The sequence below is a fragment of the Phocoena sinus genome, chromosome 14, assembly GCF_008692025.1.
Source record: "Phocoena sinus isolate mPhoSin1 chromosome 14, mPhoSin1.pri, whole genome shotgun sequence".
Lineage (NCBI taxonomy): Eukaryota > Metazoa > Chordata > Mammalia > Artiodactyla > Phocoenidae > Phocoena > Phocoena sinus.
In genome coordinates this window covers 57,072,942-57,099,652 of record NC_045776.1, presented here as the reverse complement: position 1 = coordinate 57,099,652, position 26,711 = coordinate 57,072,942, and the positions used below count along the sequence as shown (strand labels likewise).

Here is a 26,711-nt window from a genome sequence, read left to right as displayed (position 1 = left end):
CTTGGACGGTTTGTCTAAAAATAAAAAGCAGTCGGAGCCCAATATTTTCTTTCCAAATCCCATTATAAGTTATACCTAAATACAATTGTTAGGGCAGTTTTGGGGAAAAATAGCCATGTGAAACAATCACAGATTGTGTGTATATTTTTGGCCTCAAGGGACCTTTTCCTTATAGAACAGGAGTCAGCAAACCTTTTCTGTAAAGGGCCAGATAGTGAGTATTTTAGACTCTGCCGGCTGTAAGATCTCTGCTACAGTTGTTCATTGTAGCATGAAAGCAGCTGTACACAGTAAATAAACCGATAAGCATAGCTGTGTTCTAATAAAACTTCATTTATGAAAACAGGCTATGGCAGGATTTGCCTTGTGGACTGTAGTTTTCCAACTCGTGTTCTAGAAGGTGTTTATTTACATGTAGACTAACCTGAGTTAAATTCAAATTCTTGCTCTTCTACTTGCTGTGTGACTTTGGGCAAGCTACTTAACCTCTCTGTGTTTTTCAACACACACATATAAGATTACTATTACCTCCTTCATGTTAGGCATCTGGTTCAGGCCTAGCATTTATTGAGCACAAAGCAGTAGCCACTGATTTGCCTCATTAAAAGTAGTGGAAGCATAGAAGGAGGGTCAGAGAACATGCAGCTCCTATTTTCAAGGAAGTAGCAAAATCCTAAGGAAAAGGCCAGTCATTTGGAAAAACAACAGATAGTAAAGACCAACGGATAGTAAAGATAGTAAAAGCAATGGGATGGCAGGGGCTTGTCTCCAACACAAGCACTGATAGTCACGTGCACTCCTCTAAAATGAATCACAGACAGACAGACAGATGGGTAGCTTGACACTTGCTGCAGCAATAGCGAGTCTACTAACAAAAGGTTTTGAAGGTTGTTCAGATGCTGGAGCTATTATGACTACATAGAAGCTGGAGGCTGGGCTTTAAGAAGAACTGGTGAAATGGTCAGAGCTGAGATTTTAGTGGTATTACCTTTTCAGCTAACATGCAAAGAAATATTAATCTTCAGCACATGACTGGCCTGATCACCTCCAGACGTTTCTGACCATGTGCAGTAGATTCTCCCAAGGCCAGGGCTGCGGTGGCTTCTTTCACTGCCATCAAGATAAAGCCCGAGTGCTGGAGAGCAGCGTGCCAGGCCTCCCCAGCTCCGCTCTAGCCAATTCCTTTAGCCCCACCTCTGGTCCTTCCTCCCCTCGCACAGCGCAGATGCTTCAGCGCCATCAGCTGACGGGCTTGTTCGTGTCCCCAAATGCTCTCCCTTCCATTTTGCTCATGCTTGGTCTGTGCCACTCCTGCTTTCCTCCCACCCTCATTCCCTAGACCTTCGTGGCCCCATCGGTCACCCACGTCCCCATCCTTTCAGGACAGACCCGGCTGCATCCCCAGCCTCCTCCCGACCAACTTGCCCAGAGCCGCACCCTCCCTCCAGCCCCCGGGAACACTACTGTCCTCCCCCTTCTCTCCCCTACCTGTGTCTACAATCTCCAGCCCCAGGCCGTCTGTAGACACTCAGGAAACCCTCTGTTCCTGCCAGATGATCTGTAGGGTAGAAGGAAGCCTGGATTTGGAGTCCGTTGAGTTTGCACTCTGGCTCCACCACTGACTCACTGTGCCCCCAAGATGGGCAAGTGGTTTAATATTTCTGAGCCTCAATTTCTTGATTCACAGCCTCCTGCACCTACCTTATAGAGTTTTTATGAGAATGAAATGAGGTTAAATGAAACGAAGAACCTGGGAGTCCTTCGGAGGCATCTGCCTCACTCAGGAGATGTGACGGAATCTGAACAGTTTACAGCAGGGGGCCCCAACCCCCCGGGGCCAGGGACCAGTAGCCATCTGAGGCCTGTTAGGAACCAGGCCACACGGCAGGAGGCGAGCCGGTGAAGCTGCATCTGCCGCTGCCCGTCACTGCCCGTCACTCGCATTACTGCCTGAACCATCCCCAGCCCTGCCTCCTTCTCCACCCCCCACCCCCCCACCCCCACCCCCCACCACACCCCCCCACACCCCCCGCCGCAGTCCTGGGAAAAATTGTCTTCCATGAAACTGGTCCCTGGTGCCAAAAAGGTTGGGGACCACTGGTTTACAGGGTTTGACTTGGTGTATCTCCCTGGTGATGTAATAATTTTGAAAGCAAGAACTATTCCTAAATATATCTGTGATTGATTGCAGCACCTTGCATTTTTTTAAAAAAGCCAGTCAGTAAATTTATTTGATTTAGTTTTAAATTGCTTTATAAAATCCTCGTCAAAGTTATGTAAGGCATACGGGCTTCTTTTTTTTTTTTTAATTTTGTAAGATAGAACTGCCATCTTCATCAGCTCGTATTTGCAGAGGGATGCTTTCAGATGGTTTGAAAATCAACTCAAGTTTCATACAATTTGTAAAGTGTGGGGGGAAATACCTAGCTATTTGCCAAAAAGATGTAAGCAGAGCTGAAATCGTTCTTTTCTTTTCCATCTTATTCTTTGCAAAATGACTTTACCGTGCACACGTGCCTCTGACATCCCGTGTTGACCAGCTCTCTCCCCCAGAGGCTCGCTGCTTAGGGCTAAGCCCTCCTTCCACCATTAATGTTCTTTCCTACAAAAATGTAGATAAATCCTGATGAGATATATAAATAATTTTATAGTATATATTATATATATAATGAAATTAAACATATGGAATTAATAAAAATATTCCATCTATTTTTATGCATGACCATGATGCATAAGAGTTTGTAGACTATGTTATAATATATTGTTTCACTGGTTGTTGCAAACAAACCCTGTAAGGCAAGTACTGTCTTGGTTTTGCAGGTTGGGAAGCTGAGGCTTCTAGAATCTAATTGCTCACTCTGGGCCATGATCATACCCAGGGCACAGGGCCTAAGACACAGACTCAGGTTTTGGGTGGACTGGTCTCTCCTTGCACCACAGGAGATTAACTACCTGAGGCTGGTGTGTGCCACAATGGCTGTGTGGGACCTTCTTTTAAGGTCCAAAGGTGGGATTTCAACAGAAATTCTTTTTCAGTTAATTGCTTTTTTGATTAAAAAACTCTTCATGGTTAAAAAGTATCTGATTAATAGAATGTGTTTTTATCATGACATACACGTTTTTGGAACATACAGATAAAATTGCCTCAAATTATGTACCAGTCACTTAGGTTTCTATGTAAGATTTTAGTAACTGAATCAGTTTCCTCATCTAAAACAAAAACTGAAACAGTACTGGCATGCCTACCTTAATGGCTTGTCAGTGAAGATAAAATGAGAGAGCAGTTATCCAAGTGCAATCAGAAAATATATTTGCCAAGCAAGGTATTACAATTTTCATTAAAATCGTAAATACTGCAGATAAATTAATGAACCATTTCAAGTTCTGTCTACCTAAAATTAGTTACTAGGTAATTAGCAACACTGGAAAAGTTTCATTTCAGAAACTTCCATGTTCATTACAAACTATGAGTCTCAAGTTTTAATGAAGTTCCATGATGAAAGAGTTACAGAATTAGTCCTTACTGTATTCTGGAGCATTTTAAAAGTTAATTAATTCTCTGACATTCAACAGTGTAACTAAGTTACTTTGTACTATTGTTTGAGCACAATGTCTATAATCTTTTGATTAAAATAAGCACAGAAATCATCAGTAGCAATTATTATTTACTTTCTACCACACCATCACCTACCATCCCTAATATCTCCTCCTCAGAATCTGAAGAGGTTATTCTCCAGAGAGTTTTAGAAACTTTTTGCTATAATAGAACGGGGTGTTGGGAGCTTTCAAGTTTCAGGTTTCAAACTTCCAGTTTCTGAACAAAAGTGTATTTTTAAATCTTAAATTGAAGAAAAATTCTAACAAGGCTCTGTGCAGCAAAAGTACCTGCTAATTCACTCTTGTTTACCCTGTGGTTTCTGTTTAAATTGGTGCTGCTGTCATGATTTATTCCTACCTCACAGGATAATGAATCCAGGTTTTATTTCTGTTCTTTGCCCAGACTTGTACAGCAGGCAAAGTGTTTGAAAATCAAAGGAAAAGAAGATATTGACTTGGATATCCTCTTCAGAGGTAAAAACAAAAACACTAGCAAAAACGCAGACTCTGCTTTTTTGTTGGGAAGAATGTCTTGTTTGTGTGTTTGGTTGGTGTTATCATTCCAGGAAGGAATGGGGGAAAGAACCTGCCAGGGGCCCAGACACTTGTGCTGTCCTCTCATCCCAGCCCTACCTCACTGCTCTGACCTTCATTTCCTCACTTTTAAAGTGAAAGACTATAATCTGCTCTGTGGTCCTCACTGATGACAAGACAAATCTAAACCTGTAGAAATAACACATCTCAGTGGTGGAAGCTCTCTCTGCCATCTGCACAGGGCGTGGAGGGAAACCAGAAGTGTCTCCTTGCGTCCTTATAAGTTGGGGGGACTGCAGAATGTACTTCGTTAGCAAGACAGGCAAGGAGGTTATGGCAAACTTGAAGTGTTAAAAGCTAAGGGATTATTAGAGTATAGGGGAAAGAATTGCATGTTTTCACTTAATTATGTTTCTTTGCAATTAAGGCTCAATATACACAGAATGTCATGTATAATTTTGAGGTTATACTGTAGCAAGCTAAGGGATAAATTTCCTCTTGGGTGTTAATTTGGTGCAATCATTTTTATTTGGTCAGATAAAAATGTTGGTAAGTTGTAGTTTTGTGTCTTCAGCAGTGTAGCTCTACATGTTTGTATCTTCCAGAACATGGTAGGAGATCTGTTTATCTTCTAGAGGAAAAGAAATTAGTGAGTTTTCTCCTGATTTGGCTAAAAGTTCAAGTTAGTACAATTTGGTTGCATTGCACTTCATCTCCAAAACAATTATCCATTCGACTTGTCTTAAGAGAAAAGGAGTGTGCTTTACAGTCATTGAACAAAAGCGCTGTGACTTCTTTTATTTTTAATTGAAGTATAGTTGCTGTACAATATTATATAAGTTACCAGGGTACGGTATGGTGATTCACAATTTTTAAAGGTTACACTCCATTTATAGTCATTATAAAATATTGACTATATTTCCCGTGTCGTACAATATATACTTGCAGCTTATTTTATATCTAATAGTTTGTACCTCTTACTCCGCATCCCTGTATTGCCTCTCCCCCTACTGGTAACCACTAGCTTGTTCTCTGTATCTGTGAGTCTGCTTCTTTTTTGTTATATTCACTAGTTTGTTGTATTTTTTAGGTTCCACATATAAGTGATATCATACGACATTTGTCTTTCTGACTTATTTCACTTAGCATAATGCCTTCCAAGTCTATCCATGTTGCTGCAAATGGCAAAACTGTTCTTTTTTATGGTTGAGTAGTATTCCATTGTGTATATACACTACATCTTCTTTATCCATTCATCTGTTGATGGACACTTAGGTTGCTTCCATATCTTGGCTATAGTCAATAATGCTGCCGTGAACATTGGGGCGCATGTATCTTTTTGAATTAGTGTTTTTATTTTTTTCTAATATATACTGAGGTGTGGAATTACTGGGTCATATGGTAGTTCTATTTTTAGTTTTTTGAGAACCCTCCATACTGTTTTCCACAGTGGCTGCACCAATTTACATTCCCATCACCAGTGTAGGAGCGTCCGAAAGGGCTGTGGATTCTGTGGGCTGATCTCAGGCAGGGCCGAGCTCCTCTCGTAACTGGAAGAACACTTGATTTTATCTCATCCACGAAGCGGGGAGGAATCTTTTCCTCAGAAAAGGGAGGGAAGTTAAGTTACTCTGTTTGGATTGTGCATCTATATGTGTCTCCCTAGCCAGAAGAGTTTCTACACAATATAACTAGATAGGAACATCTCTTTAAATAAAATGAAATAAATAACTGATATTTTGGAAGCTGCTCCATACAAATGTTCTAATCCTTTTTACCAGCCTTCGTTCTGTAAACAACATGTTTGGAACTGCATGAAGAGCCCTAAAAAAGCGTCAGTGTCTCAATTCATATTTTGACACTTTTGAAAGTATCTCCACAGAGTAAGTATGTATACGTTCCTGTTAAAACAAATACACAGTCAGTTCAGTAGTTCACATAGTAAAATACTAATGAGGATCATCCTTATAAATATAGAAAAGATCCCTAGCAAAATGCAACTGCATAATGTGAAAGATGAAATCCACCGTGTTTAGTAAGCACCTGTGCTTTTCTCTGTAGTTTATAAGAAGTTCATAACCGCACGTGTTTATTTATTGGTGCATTTACCGTGCTTCTTAATTTAAACATCTGATTTCCTCCCAGAGAGGGTCTGTGTTCACAGACCGGGACATTAATGACGGGGAGCCCCCGCCCGGTGCAGAGTGTGTGCTGCGGGGGCCACTGTGCTTCTTGTTGAGAAGGTGCCTCAGGGGTCCATCTGAGCAGGATTTATTTAGCTCTCTGTCTAGCCTTTTGTCACCCAAAGTGGTTCTTCCTCATATTGATCTAACCCTTGTTATTATAATTAAGCTCATTTTCTCTGGTTCTAACCTGGATGAGACAAAATAATGAGAATAAATATGTTGCTACCGTGACATTAAGTGATTATTTAATATTTCCCTGTTATTTTCTGTAAGCCTATAAATCTGAGTATAGTTTCTAAATCCTTTTACCTTTGTTTTTTGTTTCTTCGGTCTGGCCATAGATTTGAATAAACACATTCTTTAATTCATTAGGAATTTTTTCCTTTTTTTTAAGGAAAATGAGTTAAAATCTGTTCCTCATTTCTCCCGTGAGGGAAAATAGTATATCTTGGATTTTTAGAGATTGTGTGCACATGTGTACACGAGCACATGTAGCTTCTCCTCTTCATAATCTTTGGCATGTTTTCAGTATTTACTCGGAAACATCTTCATTTTCTAAATTGTTCTATTCACAGTTGATATGCTTGGCAGATATAATGGAAAGTATTTTAAAGGCCATCATTATTTTCCAGCATACTTCTTAAGAGATTTAACATTTTTCCTTTTCCAAAGAATTAGATCAGATGATAGAAACATTTAGTTTATAATGATGTAAACTGGTTGAGGAAAACATGATTGTCTTGAAGGATGTTTGGTAATAAAATTAACAGAAGAAAGTTGGAGTCTGTCTTAACTCATCCGAAGGTCAGGGAAGCTTATTGGGTGTTACACCTGAGAGGTGGCAGGTGGTAATTAGCCATTGTGCCCTTTGCTAAGTAAATAAGGCATGAACACAGAGTGACTCCAAACATGTCCCTTCTCTGGAATGGAATTGGCTTCTGCGCAGTGGCCTGTCAGGTTTTTCCCTCTGCTCTGGACTGTTCCGCTAAGAGCTGCGTTTAATCTGCTCCTTTGAAAACAAGTTTGAGTGAGGCTATGAAAACGCGTTTCCTTGAATCCAAGGGACATGCTCACCCACGCGATCCGCCCCCCTGCCCCTCAGAGACCCCTGGACCAGAGCACCCGAACCTCACTACTGGACCACAGGCAGACGTCCTGCAGGGCCACCACGCTGTCCCACCCTAGGGGCAGCTTTGGTCTTGTGGAGTGTTCAGCTGGGAAACTGGCGCGGGGGGCGGGGTTCCTTACTATTGATTATTTTTGGCCCCAAATGTGTAACTAATGTTCACTTTTTTAAAAACCCCAAAATTTCACAAAGCAAAAAATATGAGATAAACATTGTTACTAAATCCTTCATAGATTTATTTTGGATGTAGCAATTCACCTTGTGGTTTTCTTTACCAGTATAGAATCGTAGTGTACTTGGTGATCTTTACACTTGGCTGCTGCATCATGGCTATCTTCCGAAGCCAGTGCATATACATCTGCTAGGTTCTTTTTTTTTTTTTTCCTAAGTAAAAGTTGTACCCACGTCCACAAGAGATCACATCCACTTAATCCTGGGTCAAGAAAAGAAGCTGATGGAAGCTCACCTTATTCCATGTGCTTACCACCTCCTGCCATGGTCACGCTTCTGATTTCTGTCGCTATCAGTTACTTTTTCCTGATTTTGAACGTTTTATAAATGTAATCATGTCTGACTTTTGCTAACATGATGTAAGATCCATCCACATCATGGTTTGTGTATACTCATTACTGCATGTTGTTCAATTTTATGGTGATAACCACGATTTATTTATTTTAGTGCGGGTTGTTTTCAGTTTTGCTCTCTTACCAATGGTGCCACTAGGAACATTCTCGTATGTGATTTGGTGGATATGTGTATGCATTTCTGTAGGGCACGTACCTAATAATGGACCTCCTGGGTAACTGGGTTTGTATAAGTTCACCTTCAGGAGGAGCTGGTGTCAAATATTTTTACAAATCGGTTGTCCCAGTACGTTCCTCACAGCACAGTGTGGAAATTGCAAGTACTCTCCATCCCTGCCAGCAGTTCGTTTTTGTCAGTCACTTTAATTTTAGCCATTCTTTGGGTCTTTGGTATTATTTAATTATGCTTCTAATTTTGCATTTCCCTGAAGCCTAATGAACTTGAACACATTTTCATGTTTGTTGGCTATTTGAACATCCTCTTTTGTGAAATACATCTTTTAGGTTGTATTGTTCCTATTGAAATGCAGTAGTTCTTTGTATTTGTACATGAGTCCGTTGTTGGATAGATATGTTGCAGATTTCTTCTCCAGCCTGTGAGCTGCCTTTCACTCTCAGTGGTGCCTTGTGAGGAATGGAAGTTCCACATTTCGATACCGTCCATCAGTCCTTTCTATCGTGGTTAGCATTCAGTGTCCCGTTTAAAACATTTGCCTGTTGCACGGTCATTACTGTGTTCTGTTACTCTTTGTTCTAGAATCTTCGTTTTTCTTTCACATTTATATCTGCAGTGCACCTGGACATTATTTTTTATACTTGGTAAAGCATAGACATCAAGATTTACTTTTTATGTGAATATTCAGTTAACCCAGCATCATTTATTTTTTTTAAAAAACCCTTCCTTTCCCCTATTGTTCGTCATAAAGCAAGTGACCAACATTGTCCTGTGCTTCAGTGTATCTCTTGTAAGTGGCGTGTGATATTTACTTTGACATTCAGTCTGATGATAGTAGTCTTTTTATTAGAGTATTTAATACATTTGTAATGTTACTGCTGTTAAGTTGGGTTTATAGCTATCATTTTAATGATTGCTTTGTATTTTTCTCAACAGTTTTGTGTTCTTGCTTTTTTATATTTTATTTGCTTTTTTATATTTTATATTTAATTTTTATACAGTAAGTCCTCTACATACAAACAAGTTCCGTTCTCAGAGCACATTCGTAAGTCCGATTTGTTCGTAAGCCCAACAAAGTTAGCCCAGGTGCCCAACTAACACAATCATGTATATAATTGTACTATACTGTAGTAGGTTTATAATACTTTTCACACAAACAATAAATAAAAAACAAATATAAAAAATAAAGGAAACGTTTTTCATCTTACAGTACAATACCTTGAAAAGTACGGTGGTACAGCACAACAGCTGGCATACAGGGGCTGGCATCGAGTGAACAGGCAAGGAGAGTTACTGACTGGAGGAGGGAGAGGAGGTGGGAGATGGTAGAGCTGAAGCATCAGATCGTCGGCAATAGGAGACAGAGGGCAAGCTGCAATGTCACTCGTGCCTGATGTTGATGGCACAGGTTCTGGTCCCTTGCTGGGTTCAGTTCTGTCTACCCTCTTGAAAAAATGATCCGTGATGTCTGGGTAGTAGCTCTTTTTTTCTCATGATAGATGACACGGTAGCACTGGATTGCACCCTGAATGGCTGCTGCAACCTTCATGTACCATTCTACATTCGGGCCTTGTGCCTCAAAAACTAACAGTGCCTCCTCAAATAAAGAAAATCCCCTTGCCATTTCTTGCATCGTGAATCTCTTCAGTTCTTCAGTTACTTCTTCCTGTTCATCCTTTCTCTGGGCCTCCAATTCCGTAAGCACTTCGTGTTGCACAGCAAGGAGTTCAGTGAAGTCGTCCTCTTGCAGATCTAGCTTCAGCTTCTCGCTGAGGGTCACTAAGTTGCTGAAGACCTCTTTGGACTCCTCATCCACCTTCTCAAATACATGGAAATCATGAACGAACTGCGGGCAAAGTTTCTTCCAAACCCCTTTCATGGTGACGGCCATAACCTCACGCCAAGCAAAGTCAGTGTTTTTTTTGGCCTTGTAGATGTTGCAGTCCTTCCAAAATTGTTGCAAGGTTGTCCCTGATTCGTCACTTGCCTTTACTGCCTGACAAAAAGTGTGACGTAAATAATATCTCTTGAAAGTCTCTAAAACTCCCTGGTCCATAGGTTGGATGAGCGACTTAGTATTCAGTGGCAGATGCACTACTTTGACGTTGGGATGAAAGTCGTCCATGAATGGGGGTGGCCCAGAGCATTGTCAAGCCACAAAAGAATGTCGAATGGGACGTCTTTCTCCAAGCAGTATTTCTCTACCTTCGGGATAAAGTGGTGGAAAAACCAGTCCTGGAAAATGGCCTATGTAACCCAGGCTTTGGGGTTTCTCTTCCACACAACAGGAAGAGAGCCCTTGGCTGTGTTTTTAAGGGCTCTTGGGTTCTCTGAGTGATAAACTAAGAGAGGCTTCAGCTTCATATCACGAGAAGCATTGCCACCAGACAACAGAGTTAGCCTATCCTTTGCTGCTTTATAGCCTGGTATCAACTTTTCCTCCTTACTGATGTAACTTCCGTCTGGCATCCTCTTCCAGAACAGTCCTGTCTCATCCACATTAAAAACCTGCTCAGATAAATACGCAGCTTCTTCAGTAATTTCTTGAAGCGTTTCAGGAAGTTCCCGGGCAGCTACCATATCTGCACTCGCTGCCTCACCACTTGCTTTTACGTTGTGAAGGCTGGTTCTAGCCTTGGACTGATGAAACCAGCCATGGCTGGCATTAAAAGATGTGCCCTCTGATTCTTCACTGTGTTTCTTCTTCAAGTCTTCATGAAGGCTTTTAGCTTTCTCTTGAATCAGCATTAAGCGGAGCAGGACTCAGCACTGATGTGGATCCTGCATCCACACACTGAGACGTTTCTCCGTCTCCTGCATCACTTTTCCACACTTCTTTGATATTATCAGCACAGCAGAATTCACATGTTCCATGATCTTGTCCTTGTTCTTTAGAATCCTGCTGATGGTTGAATGTTATAAGAATGAACAACGTCTACCATCTTTTCGCCTCGCTCCACTCTCTCAATTATTGTCACTTTTGTCCCCATTGTTATCGCTTGGAGCGTCTTAGCAGTACCAGCTACATCACCGCTGCGTTTATGCTTGCTTCCAGACATCCTGGGCTTGAAAAAAAGATACTGTACTACTGTACTCTATACAGTAGTGTACAGTAAAGTACACAGAAGCACAACCACTTGTAGAGGATGCATGCACGTGGCAGTGTATGCCAGACACGTGAACTAACTTACATGATTGGGCGTGCGAACGCATGTTCGCATCTTTGGAAGTTCGCAACCGGAAGGCTCATATGTAGGGGACTTACTGTACTTCTTGCTTTATTTTTTATTAACCAAGAATTTATTTTATTATACCATTTTTCCTATAGTAGCTTGTTGGTTATGCACTTTTAATATTTTTAGTAGACGTTATAGCTAGTAAAATACACATCTTTGTGTAGGATCATTTTTCCTCTGTCTGAAAGACTCTCTTGTATTCCTTATAGTGTGTCTTCTAGCTATGTTTTTTAAAAAGTAAGTTTTTCTTGTCCAGAAATGTTTTTGTTTTGCCTAAACTTTTGAATAATATTTTTGCTGGTTATGTAATTTTGCATTGATAGTTGATTTTTTTTCAGGCTTTACAGATAACATACCATTGTCTTCTGACCCCCATGGTTTCCCTCTAGAAGTCTGCTGTAGCTTCAGTGTGTCTCCTTTGAGGGAAGTGTGTCTTAGAGCATATCTTAGTTTGTCTGGCTGCTTATAAGATTTTTCTGTTGTCTTTGATTTTCAGCAGTTTTATTATGAAGTATACTTCTCTCTCTGTCTTTTGGGGATTCATAGTGCTTCTTAAGTCTGCGAGTATATGTCTTTCATTACTTTGAAAAATTTCTTAACTATTATCTCTTCAAATGTTGCTTATGCTCCATTCTCTCCCTTCTCCTCCTTTGTGAGACTCTGTCTACACATTTTAAACTTTCTCTTGTTCATATGGGTGCTATGCTATTTTCTGTATTTCCTTCCTTTTTAATCTATGTGCTTCAGCTTGGATTTTTTTCTGCTGACCTTTCTTCAAAATCACTAATGATCTCTTCAGCTGTCTCCAAACTGCTATTACACCCATCCAATGAATTTTTAATTAACTCTTTATCTATTTCAGTTCTGGAATTCCCATATACATTATTTATAAAATAATTTTAGTTATTTAGTAAAATTCTCTATTTTGCCATCTAACTTCTTAAACACATCAGTTGCAGTTATTAATTCTATGCCCTATAATATCAGTATCTGAATCACCTGTAGGCTTGCTTTCCTTGTCATTCTTTGTAGGAAAGTTGTTCTACTAAAGCTATTCCATCATAATTTAGAGTGGAATTCCTACCATACCTTTGCTTAATGGTCACAAATAATTTCACTGGGTGATTCTACCATAATGTATTTAATCAAATGCTCATTCATGAACATTTTTATTATTTTCAGTCTTTATATTTAAGACAAAGACACAGTAAATTCTTGTACCATCATATGTTGGCATTTGTGGGAGTATTTGTATAGGATTAATATCTGAATGTGAAATTATTTGATCAAAAAGTACACACATTATGAGTGTTATTTCAGCCTGGCTTTTAAGTGTCTGTAGATATTTACACTCTTAATAATATATGAGAGTAATCGCTTCACTCTGACCTTGCAAATAATGACTATTTCACCTCTTTTACCTTACCAATTGATAGAAGAAAAATATACTTTTAAGCATTTTTCTTTAATAATGAAGTTTCTTATTTTTCCACGTCAGTCATGGTTTTTGTTAATTGCTTATCCTGTCCTTTGTCCATTTTTTTAATTGCTTATGTTAGTACTATAGATTTGAAGTTGGCTTAATTTATTATGGATACCAATTCACTCTGTTATATATCTTACCAATAATTTTTGTACGTACTCCCACCTTGTATACTTTTTCTTTTCATTTCTTAACTAAAAATAAGTTTTCATGTCATCTAATTGATCAGTTTTTTCTTTCATGGTTTATAGCTTTTATTTCATTCTTATTCCAACATCAAAGTCATACAACTGTTTACTCATGTATTGTGTTAGGAAAGCTATGGCCTCTTATTTTTAACATTTAAATCTGTACTCTGTATTGAATTGGTTTTGATGAGGATTAAGGTAGTATACCAGCTTATTGTTGTTTTTCTGAATTATTTCAATATCATTTAAAAAACAATCCATCTTTTTTCATACTCATTTGAATACAATCTTCATATAGGAAATTCTATTGTATACTTGAAATTTAAAAACTCTATCGTCAGTGATATTATGTGTGTGTGTCCAAGACTGTCTTCACGCACAGAACTGTGGGTGCTGCCTTGTTCTAGAGGAATCTGAACCCAGTGGAAGAAAGTCAGTGCTGAGGTATCACCAGAAAGTCAGAGTCGAGAGGGACTGAGGAAAATAAGAGCAATCAGATAAATAGCATCAAACTACTGGGAAGAAGAAAAACCACAACTGGGGAACCAAAGCATGAAGACAAGAAAGCCTTAAAACAGTGTATCAGGAAGCCACAACTTGCAGGCCTCCTGCATAGGTTAAAAAGGCACAAATATTCTTGGACATCTTTTCATTTCACTTAGTACTCCACTCAGATTTACAAAACTCACTGGTTTTTTACACACACATTAAAAGCCTTCTGGGCAGCCTCTGTGCTTCTGTTTACCAGGAATTTTTAATTAACAGGATTAGGCTGCAAGTCTGTGCAAAGGGCTGGAGTTAGTGCTACCAGTTGTGTAGTAATCACAGAAGTTGTTGTTTCTGTGCATGCTTTAAAGATTTTTAACCACCACTGAATGAATAAATTGTTGCTGCTCACCGTGGAGCATGCATGGGAGTTGCCTATGAGAGAAGGAGTTTATTGGCAAGTTGGTCCCTGTATCTGCTCCGGGTTTTTGGTTTGGGACTTTGTGGTTTGTTTGCTTGTTTTGCCTTGAGACTCATGTTTGAAATTAGTGTTTGTCTGTCCAAGGTATCTGTCTTTCTCTGTGTGGTGTGACTCCTCAGACAGGCACTGACCCCGGTAGCAGCTGCGCAGGTGATGATTGCCCAGCTCTTGGAAGTGCCCCAACAATGAATCTCATGCTCACTACATGATTCCTTCAGCAGGTTAGAGTCTATCACTAATATATCCTTGAAACTTGGTGAAAACATATTCTGCCATTTTTAATTTATGTGGTAAGGGATAAATAGAAAATGATCAGTGATCACACTGTGTAAATGACCTACTTATACTATGAGCTATATGCATACTGAATTTTAAGGGCCTTCTTGGGGTTCGTGCCCTAAGGACTTGCTGTCACAGGGAACTGAAGACAGAAATGACTCTGTAAAGCCTTCTTACTGACATTGTCCATGGGAATGATCTCAGTGAAAAAGCAGACTGTTGGCTTCAGCTCTGACATGTAAAGAGTTTGTAAGTTATCACTTCCAACTTCACAACAAGAAAAAAGCGAACAAACTGAATATCACCTACTCTTCTTAGATCCATCAGAGAATTGAGGTCCTGCCCTCAAGGGAAACTACTTTACCAGTGGCTTTTAGGTCCTTGAGGAAAGGCAATTAGACAACTCCAATCCCATCTAGCCATATGTCTCACATCAGAGAAGGAAACAAAAGCCAAGAAACGCTTTTAAAGGCCACAGTCCAGGTACTCAAGCCCATTAAAAAAGTGGTTTTAATCATAAGACTCTAGAATACTTCCCCCCACGTACCTTGACATTAATAGGGCTTCATTATAATAACTTTATATTACAACAGAGAACTGTAAGATACAGACTCTGTGTAAGAAGGAGTTTCTATGGAAACCCAAAGACAACAGGGGACGGAAAAAGGACACCAGAAGAAATTGAAGCCTTTGACACCTATAGGTAAATCAAACACAGCCTAATTCCCAGCTGTAGTAACATAAAATCTCACACCAGAGATCTTTTACCTAAGTTCCTATTATCTGATACATCGTGCCTGGCTTTCAACCAAAAATTACAAAGCATGCTAAGAGGCAAAACAAAACAACAGAAAACACACAGACTAAAGAGATAAAGCAAGCATCAGAACCAGTCTCAGATATGGCAGATATTTTGGAATAATCAGACTGGAATCTATGATGTAGTTATAGAATTATGTAACTGTGATATGTATGGTAAGAACTGTGCAAGAATAGCTGGGAATGGGAACTCTAAAGAAGAATCAGCAGGAAATACTCGAAAGCGAAAATACTGTAGGAGAAATGAAGAATGGCTTTGATAGGCTCATCAGCAGATTTGATAAGACCAAAGAAAGGATCAGCAAGCTTGAAAACAGGTCAGTAGAACTTCTCAAACTGAAAAGCAAAGAGAAAAGGAATTAAAAAGATGCTTCAGAATATCCAAGAACTGGGAGGCAATTGCAAAGGGTGTAGAATATATGTAATGGGAATACCAGAATAAAGATACAAAGGAGCAGAAGAAGTATTTGACATAATGATGGCTGAGAATTTTCCAAAATTAGTGACAGACACCAAAGCACAGATCCAGGAAGCACAAAAAACACTAAGTAGGAAAAATACCCCAAATTCTACACCTAGTATATCATATTCAGACTATGAATAAAGTCAAAGACAGAAAAGATCTTGAAAGAAGGCAAAGAAAAAAACACCCTACCTATAGAGGAGCAATGATAAGAATTACATTGGACTTTCTTCAGAAACCATCCAAGCAAAAAGAGAGTGGAGTGAAACATTAAGTACTGAAGGAAAACACTGCAGCCAACAATCCTGTTCACCATGAAGTTATCCTTCAAAAGTGAAGGAGGAATGAAGACTTTCTCAGAAAGACAAAAACTGAGGGAATTTGTCATCAGTAGACCTGCCTTGCAAGAAATGTTAAAAGAAGTTCTTTGGAGAGAAAGTAAATTATGTAGGTCGGAAACTCAGACCTATATAAAGAAAGAGCATTAGAGAAGGAACAAAGTGGAAGTAAGATAAAATCTCCTGTTTTTCATATTCTTAATTGCTCTAGTAGATGACAGTTTGTTCAAGTGCTTTTCAAAATAATAATAACAATGTATTGGACGATTACAGCTTATGGATAGGTGAAATGGATGACAGCAATATTATAGGGATGGGAGGGAAGATTTGGGAATACTCTGTCACAAGGTGCTTATTGCTGCTCATGAAGCATTATGTATGGTGTTATTGGAAAGAGGATTGAAGAAGTTGTAAATACATATGGCAAACTCCAGTGCAACCACCATAAAAATGTAAAAGGAATTATAATTGATATGCTAAGGAGGAGAGAAAATCAAATCATAAAAAACGCTCAGTTAGAATCAGAGAAAGGAGAAAAAGAGGGAGAAGACAAAAAAGAAGGAATAAATTTAACAAATTCAAAATGGAATAAACTGAAAATGGGTCAGAGACCTATACATAAAACACAGCACTATAAAGATTCTAGAAGACAACGTAGGAGAAAATCTAGATGACCTTGTGTTTTAAATGAATTTTTAAATGCAACACCAAAAGCATGACCCATGAAAGAGAAACTTGATAAGTTGGACTGTATTAAAACTAAAATCGGGACTTCCCTGGTCGTGCAGTGGTTAAGAATACACCTGCCAATGCAGGGAACACGGGTTGGAGCCCTGGTCTGGGAAGATCCCACATGCTGTGGAGCAACTAAGCCTGTGTGCCACAACTACTGAGCCTGCGCTCTAGAACCTGTGACCCACAGCTACTGAGCCCGTGAGCCACAACTACTGAGCCCGTGAGCCACAACTACTGAGCCCATGTACCACAACTACTGAAGCCCACGCACCTAGAGCCCGTGCTCCACAACAAGAGAAGCCACCGCAATGAGACGTCTGCACACCACAATGAAGAGTAGCCCCCGCTCACCGCAACTAGAGAAAGCCCGCGCACGGCAATGAAGACCCAATGCAGCCAAAAATAAATAAATAAAATAATTAAATTTATTTTTAAAAAAAAGCTAAATAAAACCTTTTCTGTGAAAGATAACTATTAAGCAAATGAAAAGACAAGCCACAGACTGGGAGAAAATATTTGCAAAACACTTATCTGATATGAGACTTGGGTCCAAGGAACTGTTAAAATTCAACAACAAGAAAACAACCCAATTTTTAAAGAGCAAAGATCTGAACAGACACCTTGGAAGACATGTGGCAAATAAGCTTATGAAGAAAGTCTCAACATCATATTTATGAGGGAAGTGCAAACTGAAACAACAGTGTGATACCGCTACACACCTATTAGAATGGCTAAAATCCAAAAACACTGGCAAGGATGTGGAGCAACAGGAACTCTTATTCGTTGCTGGTGGGAATGCAAATGGTTGGGCCACTTTGGAAGAGTCTGGCTCTTCTTACAAAGCTAACCACAGTCTGACCAAATGATCCAGCAATTCTGCTTCTAGGTATTTACCCAAAATAGTTTTGTTTTGTTTTGTTTTTTTCTTTTGTTGCGGTACGCAGGCCTCTCACTGTTGTGGCCTCTCCCGTCGCGGAGCACAGGCTCCGGACGTGCAGACTCAGCGGCCATGGCTCACGGGCCCAGCCGCTCCGCAGCATGTGGGATCTTCCCAGACCGGGGCACGAACCCATGTCCTCTACATCGGCAGGCGGACTCTCAACCACTGCGCCACCAGGGAAGCCCTACCCAAAATAGTTTAAAACTTAGGTCCACACAAATGTTTATAGAAGCTTTATTCATAATTGCTAAAAATTGGAAACAACCAAGACGTCTTTCAATAGATTACTGGATAAACAAACTACAGTACATCCATACAATGGAATATTATTCAACGATAAAAAGAAATGAGCTCCAAAAAGACATGGAGGAACCTTAACTGCATTTTACTCAGTGAAAGAAGCCAGTCTGAAAGGGCTACATACTGGATGATTCCAAGTATATGCTATTCTATAAAAGGCAGAACTATAGAAAAAGCAAAAAAGATCAGTGGTTGTTAGGAGTTTGGGCTTGGGGAAAGCAAGGAGGGGTGGCTAAATGGAACCTGGGATTTTTAGGGAAGTAAAACTATTCTGTATGAAACTTATTCATAGTAATGATATATGCATAGCATTATACATTAGTCACAACCCCTAAAACTCTGTTACACAAAGCTGAATTCTAATGTAAACTGTAGAGTCCAGTTTATAATAATAATCAATATTGGTATATCAACTGTAAGAAATGTACCCCACTAATGTAAGATATTAACAGTAGGGGAAACTGTTGGGGAGATTAGGGGCTAGGGGGGTGTATGGGAACCCTCTGTACTATCTGCTCAATGTTTCTGTAAATCTAAAACTGCCCTAAAAAGAAAGCATTCATTTTTTTAAAAAAAAAGCTGATTGTAAGTACTTATTATCTTTGTAATGACACTAATATTTGGTGCGGTAATGTGATCCATACGGTGGGATGGGACAAACTGGAGTTCTTGGGAAGAAGAGAATTATTTGCACTGGGTTAAAAGACGATTCTAAGGGCAGAAGTTTCGTACCCACAGTTAACTCGAGGAGGATATTCTGACAAGTGAAAGGAAGCTGGTGGCCTTGTAAGAGCACATAATGAATATTCTCAACTTTAGTCTAGAAAAATTTCAACAGCTATCTTAGCATCTGTAGTGCTATAAGGCAACATAGCATCGCATCTGTAGTGCTGTAAGACAACATAGCATCTGTAGTGCTGTAAGACAGCATAAACGATGCCCTGGTTCTTATGGAGAGTAGGTACTGCACCTCCTCTTGATCAGCCCCTCCTGCAGTCACTCTGCTGCTTTCTTCAGGTGTCAGTCAAAATATTCATTGTAAGAGCATCCAAGACAGAATGGAATGTAACAGGTTTCTCATTAAAAAGGAGAGTTATCAGCGTTACATTGCTTAAAATGACAAATAACAGAGAACTGTATCCCGAGTTAGAGGCTAGCTGAAATTAGGGAGTGTTGGGATAGAGATTTAGAGGTGCTGAGATTTGAGTAATTAATTTGTTTCCCTGCCAGATGCTCTGAAACACATACACTCGCAGGCCTGCCGGAAGCCGTCTTGGTACAGCCAGTACCAAGGCTCAGAGCAGGAGGAAAATTCTTGGAACTGAGCATGGGGTCTGGGCGCCTGTAGCCTCCTTTCAGGGATATCGTGAGCTTTTTTTTTTTTTTTAGTTTGATTTTTAATATATTCTATATTACCTTTCCTAAAATTCCCTTCATCCTTATTTTCAGAGCAAACTCTTTTGCTGTCACATTCCAGAAAAAACATGAAAATGAGAAAGCCAGTTTTCTTGCTGGAATCAAGGCAGAGTTTATAGTTTATGGATTTTGAAGAATTATAAGCATTATTGACAAAATATTTAGAAAATTCAAACGTGGAAAAAGTTACAGCGCAAGAGTCAAAATGTCTAGTAAAAATAAATCTGCTTTAATAAGTAGTTACTTATTTTTAGTCTTGAGGCTTGAGGGGCTGACAACTCTGGAAACCAAATCCCACGGCACCACTTCTGGTGCCGTGTGGGCAGCCACGCTGTGAGCTTCCTCAGAGGAGTCCAGAAATAACCCTCCGGCACTGGAATCTGCCTCTGACACCTCCTCTGCTGGCTCTGCTTATATTAGAACGCAGCTTCACCTGTCCCAGTTGGCCCGCCTGCAGGCACAGTGTCCTGGGACAGTGATCTGACACAAGTCACTAAGCTGAGGGCCCTCCGCTTCCTCACTGTCCAGAGCAGACACCCCAGAGACAAGCAGAGAAGCAGAGGTTTTTCCTGGCCCAGAATTACAGCTTCGTGTTCCAGCCCTGCACAGCACTCCTTCTCCTGGGCCAGCACAGAAGCCCTAGATTCTTAGATGCTCCGCCCATCCTCCCAGGCCCCATGATAGGGAATTCTAATGACATCATCTTCTTCCCAGTGTCAGATTTCAGGGGTGTGGACACCTCCCTTCTCAGAGTCTGTGCACATGTGAGAATTGTGTGGGTGTCTGTGGGGAGTGGACACCCCCAAAGCTGACCGTTTCTCTCCTTTATTCATCTCTCGGCCCAGGGTGTTGCCAGGCTGGTCTTCCTTGTCTGTAATTCCAGTGCTAAAGGGAAATGCCCCCAGACTACAGTGAAGCACCTTTACCTCTCAAGCACTTCCAGGATCAAACACAGAAAGCCTCCGTGTCTCTCCATCAGGTGGACGGTGTGACACACATTTTTGCCTTCATGAGAGGTCCAAAAACTTGAAAAAAAACTGCCCAAGTGCACAGTCTCCTTGGAGAGCATGCACCTATTTTATGAGAAAACGTTTTGTAAACTTGGGATTTATACCCCATAAGGATAGTCAATGAAGAAGAGCTCAGGTCTTGTTCTAAAGGGTACGCAGAAAGGTTAGGCAGGAGAGAAGGTTCGAGATGCCGGAGCAGCTGAGGGAATGAGACAGTGGAGTTCCTTTTCTTAAAAGGCCTTTAGCCAAACATTGTCCTGGGTTTCTCTACCCAGACAGCACTGCTATTGTGACATCCCATTATTGCAGAGAGAGAGGACTTCAAATAGCAACGCCAAGCACCATATGTCTAGACAGAGAATCACAATTTGATGTCTTGAATATACGTAAAGGATTCTAAGCTATATCATCAGACAGTCATCATGTTAGATTTCTGAACTGAGCTTCTTCAGACCTACAAATCATCACTGCCAAGTAGAAGACGAGCGTTGTTGCTGACCACAGTACCCTTGGGTTGTTTTTGTAAAAGTCATGCTGATGGTACAAGAAAACTTAATCTTTTTGTAAGTTAAAGGGGTGTGGCTATTAAAGTGAGTAATTTTGCATAAGTAAGGGTAAAAAATACTTCAGTACCATATGAAAATATACCTGAAATATGTTTAGTGTGTCAGTTAGGTATTTGGTTGAGTCACTCTGAGTGCGTTGCGTCTTTTCTTGTTGCCATAGTTACTGTTGCCTTGTGAGGGTACATCGCATATCATTTATGTCATAGACTTCATTAGCAAAGACAGCAGTTTCTTGTTACTTACATGGTTCTCCCTCATTCACTGTTTTCTTGCTTTTCTTCATTGGTTTTCCTTTTTGAATTAATTTTAGATGATGCCATTTTCCTTCGAAGTTTGACTGCCTTTAATGGTTTTGATGTGTAGAAAATCAGACTATAAAATAATCATAAAATAAATAATAAAATAACAAGTATTTAAGGAAACTAGAACCTAAACTAAAAAAAAAAAAGATAAGATTCCTGAGTTATTCTAGATGTAGTTACTCTGATGACTTTTTTTTCTTTTATTTGCCTTTAGAAAGATGAGGCTTTAAAAAAAATGCTCTTCCCCAGTGGTGGTGGATTTTTATTAACATACTTTGCCTAGTTTTTATTCTATAACTTTGAAAAGACACTCTTTTTTAAAACATTTCTTAGCAGTAGAATCAAATAATAGCTGTTTCCTTAATATGCTGGCTATTATGGTAACAGTGATAATAACGTATTCATCCAGCACTTCCCAAGGTATAAGGCAGATTCGTGTTCCTTTTCCCTCTAAAAGACCCTCTAATAGGTCACCGTTTCCTGCTGAGGTGATGGAGAGCAGGCTGAGTAGCCTGTCCAGGGTCACACGCTGCTGAAGGACAGAGGCAGAGCGTAGATCTTCCTGGAAGGTCCAAAGCTCTTGCCCTGCAGCAGGCTGTCCTCATGACTGTGGCTTAGCGGAGGGTCCGGGCAGGAGGGTGGGGGGGCCTGACTTTGAGCCCAGCCACCAACTTGCTGCCCAATGAGCTAATAAGACTTTGAGACCGTGAGCCTTCGTTTCCTGGCCGGTCAGGTGGAGACCGTTTCTCTACTCAGAGCGGTAGGTGAGTGGATCAAAAGAGGGAATTAACATGAAAGGGCATTAAAAATAAAGCACTGTATTTTTGAAGGTATGACCAGTACTCAGACATTTCTTTCTAAATTCATCAGAGTGGATTCAGAACTCCTTAGATTTATGCTCTCAACTGGGCCCCAGTGGTAGGTGTGCCCTAGACACCATGTGACTTTGCTTCCTCTCTGACCATTGCTAAATTCTCCTTTAAACACAAAAGCAGACTTGTTCTGCAAAAACTTTGGGGATTTTACTTTCTGTCGGACAGATTGGCCTTGAAGTCTGCAGTCAAAAGCCGTTTCAGCGTCTCTGACATTCTTATTCTGTTTAATGACAGTCTTCCATTTCATAAGAAGAATGCCTTTCTGCTTGGCCAGAAATTTCTCCTTGGAGATGACAGAATTGCTGTCTTACCATTAATGAATTTTACAGCCCAAATCCTTTTTATTTGAAAGACATGTGGACATATCTACCCAAAGCCTCGCTTTATCACAGGCTAGAGGAAACCACTGCTGTCCTAAAACCCGAGGTCTCCTCAACCCTTACTGGTAGTGTACCTTCAGACGAGTGCCTTCTAGCCCCTTGGAGAAGCAGTCACATTCACAGTGGATATTAGTTTATATAAAAAAGAAGAGGTTGCTGCATACAGAGAGGAGGCTGAGAGTAAAGTTTAATCATCTATGTTTCACACAGGTGCCCTGAAATTTCGTGGAAAACCCTTCCCTGAGGGGCTGAGAATCTGGGTCACTAACTGCTTCCTTGGCATCAGGCCCCCTTCCCTGGGACATCTGTCAGATGATGGGTTGCATTTGACTAAATTGGAGGGGTGGGCGGTGTTTGTTTCTTCATGACGTTTACATCAGAAGATTTTTTTTCACTTCTGGGAACATAGGTGTTGGGGAATAATAAGTTTCAAAGGAATCCTTGTTTGAGTGTTGTTTCGCTGTTTAGCCTCAAAATTAAAAATGCTTTCTGAAAAATCTTTCTAAATCAACCTCCCCACACATACCAAATTCTGCATCTTGAGCACGCTATCGAAGAAACCTTACTTTCAAATATACCTGCTCAAGCGTGGTCTTGGTGGTCATGGCACCTATACCCAGTGCTCAGCACCTTGGGAGCCCAGTGACTTAAAAGCATTACGTGTGGGTGACGTGAACAGAATACCAGGTGTCATTAAATCAGGAGAAATCCATCTCAGAACAAATGCCAAAATGTCAGAAATTTTCTTTGAGGGCTCCATTGTACTGAAGGTTAAAACCTCTTTGAACACCTCTAGAGAATTCCTTGGAGAAGCCGCAGGAGGTGAAGTGGGCCCCCTCCTGTGTGTCTTGGGGTGATGAACACGTGACAGGTGTTCAGTGTGAGTTGCCTCTTCAATAACAGACAGCATGGAAGTCTCCGGTCACATTATCTCACAGATTCCTGAGGCAGAAGGTGTAAGTCCTAGGAAGGAGCTTTGAAAACAAACAGTTGCTAAACTGTATGTTAGTGCTGTCCAGCGGAGTCTGGGGTAACCCAGAAGTAAACAGACGAAAGCCGAGCTGCCGGAGGGGAAGGCGGCCGAGCCGCCCGCCTGGTGCCGCCTTCCTAACCCTGTGGGGCCCTCGAGGTCCCTCCGCAGAAGCGTTTCCCTGGTGCCAGAGTCGTTCCTTTCTCCCGTGGTCATTCTCCAGCACATTCTTTTTTCACGCGCAGCATTATTCCAGGCCAGGGGCGTGGCCGCTGTGGACGAGAGCAGAGCTGGGCTTAGTCGTCACGAGCTCCCAGCCCAGCGACAGCCGCTGACAGTCGAGGTCCAGGGAAGAGGGCACCAGAAGGTCAGGGAGGGCGTCTCTGAGGAAGTGACAGGGGCCACAGCTGAAGGGGGAGCAGAAGTGAACTGGACTTCAGGGAAGGGCGGGGCAGAGGGCAGGGGGAGAAGAGAAGGATGCCTGCTGCGTGTTTCCATGAGCTGACGTTTGGGGCACTGTCCGTGCTAAGTCGTGTGTCGGCATTACCGACGTAATAGTGTTCATCCTACGTTGGGGTACCCTGCCTTACAGATGAGAGGAAGCCAGGTCCCTGTATCCTTGGCCCTACAGCTAAAGGTGATAGAGCCGGGGCTTGAACCCATCTTGCTGCCGAGTCCCCACCCAGGGCCTCCTCCCTGCTCTGCTGATGTGAGCCCAGCAGGCCTCGTGGAGGCCGGTCCCCTTGCCAAGATCAGAGAGCGTCAGGGGTCTCAGCCCATGACTTCCCACGCTGAGACGTGCAGTGCTGTAAAGAGGGAGTTTCCAGGGTCCTTGGTAGGAAAGATGCTGGGGCTCAGAATGGGGCAAACCCACCAGAGCCCTGGGAGCCTCTGTCCCTGAGGCAGGGGAACAACGTGGGAAACGAGGCGTGCGTTTGCCAGCCCCCCGTCAAGAGCATCAGCAGGAGAGCGACGTGTGGAGGACAGGGCTTAACTGACCCGGTCAGTTAGGCTTTGCACCACCATTCACATGACTTGAGTCGTCTTGCGGTCCCTTCTCGAATAATACTGAGTTTATCTGCCCTGAACACATGTTGTTGATGTGCCCACGAGACCGTGAACTTCTCACAGGCCAGGAACCTGCTTGTTTTTGTGTCCTGTGGACCTGGCCTCATGCCGGTCCTGCAGCGGACACTCAGTACTGAATGCATTTTGTAGCATTTCTGGAACTAATTCTCTTGCCCCTCTCTCTTTATTTATCGCCTTATCGATTTATGTTTCAGCTATGCAAGCAGTTGTTTTACAAATACACATAATTAGATTACGAATTGTCTTAACTCTCTCCGCATGGTATATTTTAAAGAGCTGACACTTGCTGGAAATAGATAAGAAATCTCCTTACAGCATTTGGAAATAGGAAGACATCATTAACAAGGATGATGATCACACATTCAGAAATTGGTCTTGTTCTTCCAAATACCGAACTTGTTGTGGGGACTGTAAATTGACAGAACTTTCTATTGGGATTCCGTGAGCTGTAGATGGTTTCTGCCAGCCGTCCCGTGTGCGCTGTAGGGCGGGATCATGCCATTCTATTTGCATTGTCCAATTTCTGGCCATCGTGGTACGTTTTCCAGTATGTTGACTTGTTCTTTAAAAACTAAGTGTCAGAATTCTTTATGCCCATTAGCCTGCTGAATCTTGAAAGAGAAAAAGTTCTTCACTATTGACAAAGTACAAAAGAGTCAGGGTATTTGCAAAGCTTGAAGGGAGATTCTCTCTTTTACCTCAGAAGGTTAGATGGGGGGAAAAATGCATGTGAGTTTTGGAACTCACTGTCCTTTCAGCTGCAAAGATCAAACAAGGATATTTGACCTTTTTTTTGCCGTTTGCTTAAATGTCTGGAAACTGACGCTTCTTAGTCCACAAGAAGCAGAGAAAGTACAGTACGTCCTAGTGTCCATCGTGACCAGCATCTGGCAGGGAGTAGGCGTTGATTCATAGTTATTGTAATCCAATATATTGATTAATTGAAAGTCAACTATGTGTCAGCTCCCTGCCAGATTCTGAAAATTGCAATTAATTTGATACTGAAAATATGCCAAAGATATTATTGCTTTATGATTCAGAAGGCATTCCAGAGACTTCCTAAACTCCTGAGCCATTGTTTTAACGTAACTTTAAATTGTATTGTGATGTGATAATGCTGGTTAATAGGAATTCTCGATCGATAATATGCTCTCGTTATCAACCTATATCCATAATTTTTAAACCAAAACATCAAAGAAAACAATGTTTATGAAATTGACTTAAAGGCAGTTTTTTAGTATGCCTTTGGAACTACTCAGACAACTCCGAGCTACACTTTTTATAATTGAACAACGGTGTCGGTACAGAAAAGCCTCGAAGGAGACCCATCTGTAATCGCACAGAGCTAGCAGCCAGGCACGCCCCATTGTATTTAATGGGACAGAGAAGCTCACTGATGGGAAACATTGCAGGACCCCTCAGATGCCTCTGTGGTATCTGCTCCTGCAGCCACAGCTGCCCCTTTCAACCATCCCTACGATGAACACATCCTGCAAAGCCAGGAAATTTTAATATAATACAGTGAAAGCCATTGCTGAAAAATCAGGTGCTTATGAAAAATCAGGTGTTTATGATGCCGGGGTCTCTCATATAGCATGGCACCCTTGGGACACCTTTCATCAGCACGGCTCCCTTGTCCTTCAGAGTCCTAGCAAAATATGGGATGGTGGGCTGCTCCCCAGGACGAGGGTTAACGTCTCCATCAAAGTTACAGAGTGAATTCAGTCCACACCTGAAATTTTCAAGAAATGGCTGAATTCACCCACTGAGTCTGCCCTACCAAGGAGATGCACCAGGATTTCTACCCAGGTCTGGAAAGAAGACATGAACACAGACTGTGATGTTCTCGAAGGCATCTCATTGCCGCGGGCTTCAATCAGAATCTTTCCACACTGGCAGCCTCGCAAATTAGACCTGCTCTGTGTGTCCTGTTGACTTGTATATGGTGAAGCCACAGCGAGATTAAGAGTGCAGGGAGCGTCACCAAGGACATTCTGTGAAGGACTCCTCTGCCGCGTCGCAGGCTGAGAGTCCCCAGACCAACATCAAGGACCCTCACGGCCAAACCGAGACCCCCAAAGCAACGGCCACCACTGCCTTTCACGTCCCCTTCCCCCAGAGACCAGAGGCAGGAGGAAAACAAATATCACAGC

General features: G+C 41.4%; 1 protein-coding gene across 1 annotated transcript in view; it reads left to right on the top strand.

The window, feature by feature from the left end:
- L3MBTL4 (L3MBTL histone methyl-lysine binding protein 4) overlaps positions 1 to 26,711 on the top strand; it is a 362,994-nt gene that overhangs the window by 268,724 nt on the left and 67,559 nt on the right. The window contains exon 16 of the mRNA XM_032654462.1: positions 4,001 to 4,071. Coding sequence (XP_032510353.1) covers positions 4,001 to 4,071 — 71 coding nt within the window. The remainder of the gene's footprint in view (positions 1 to 4,000; positions 4,072 to 26,711) is intronic.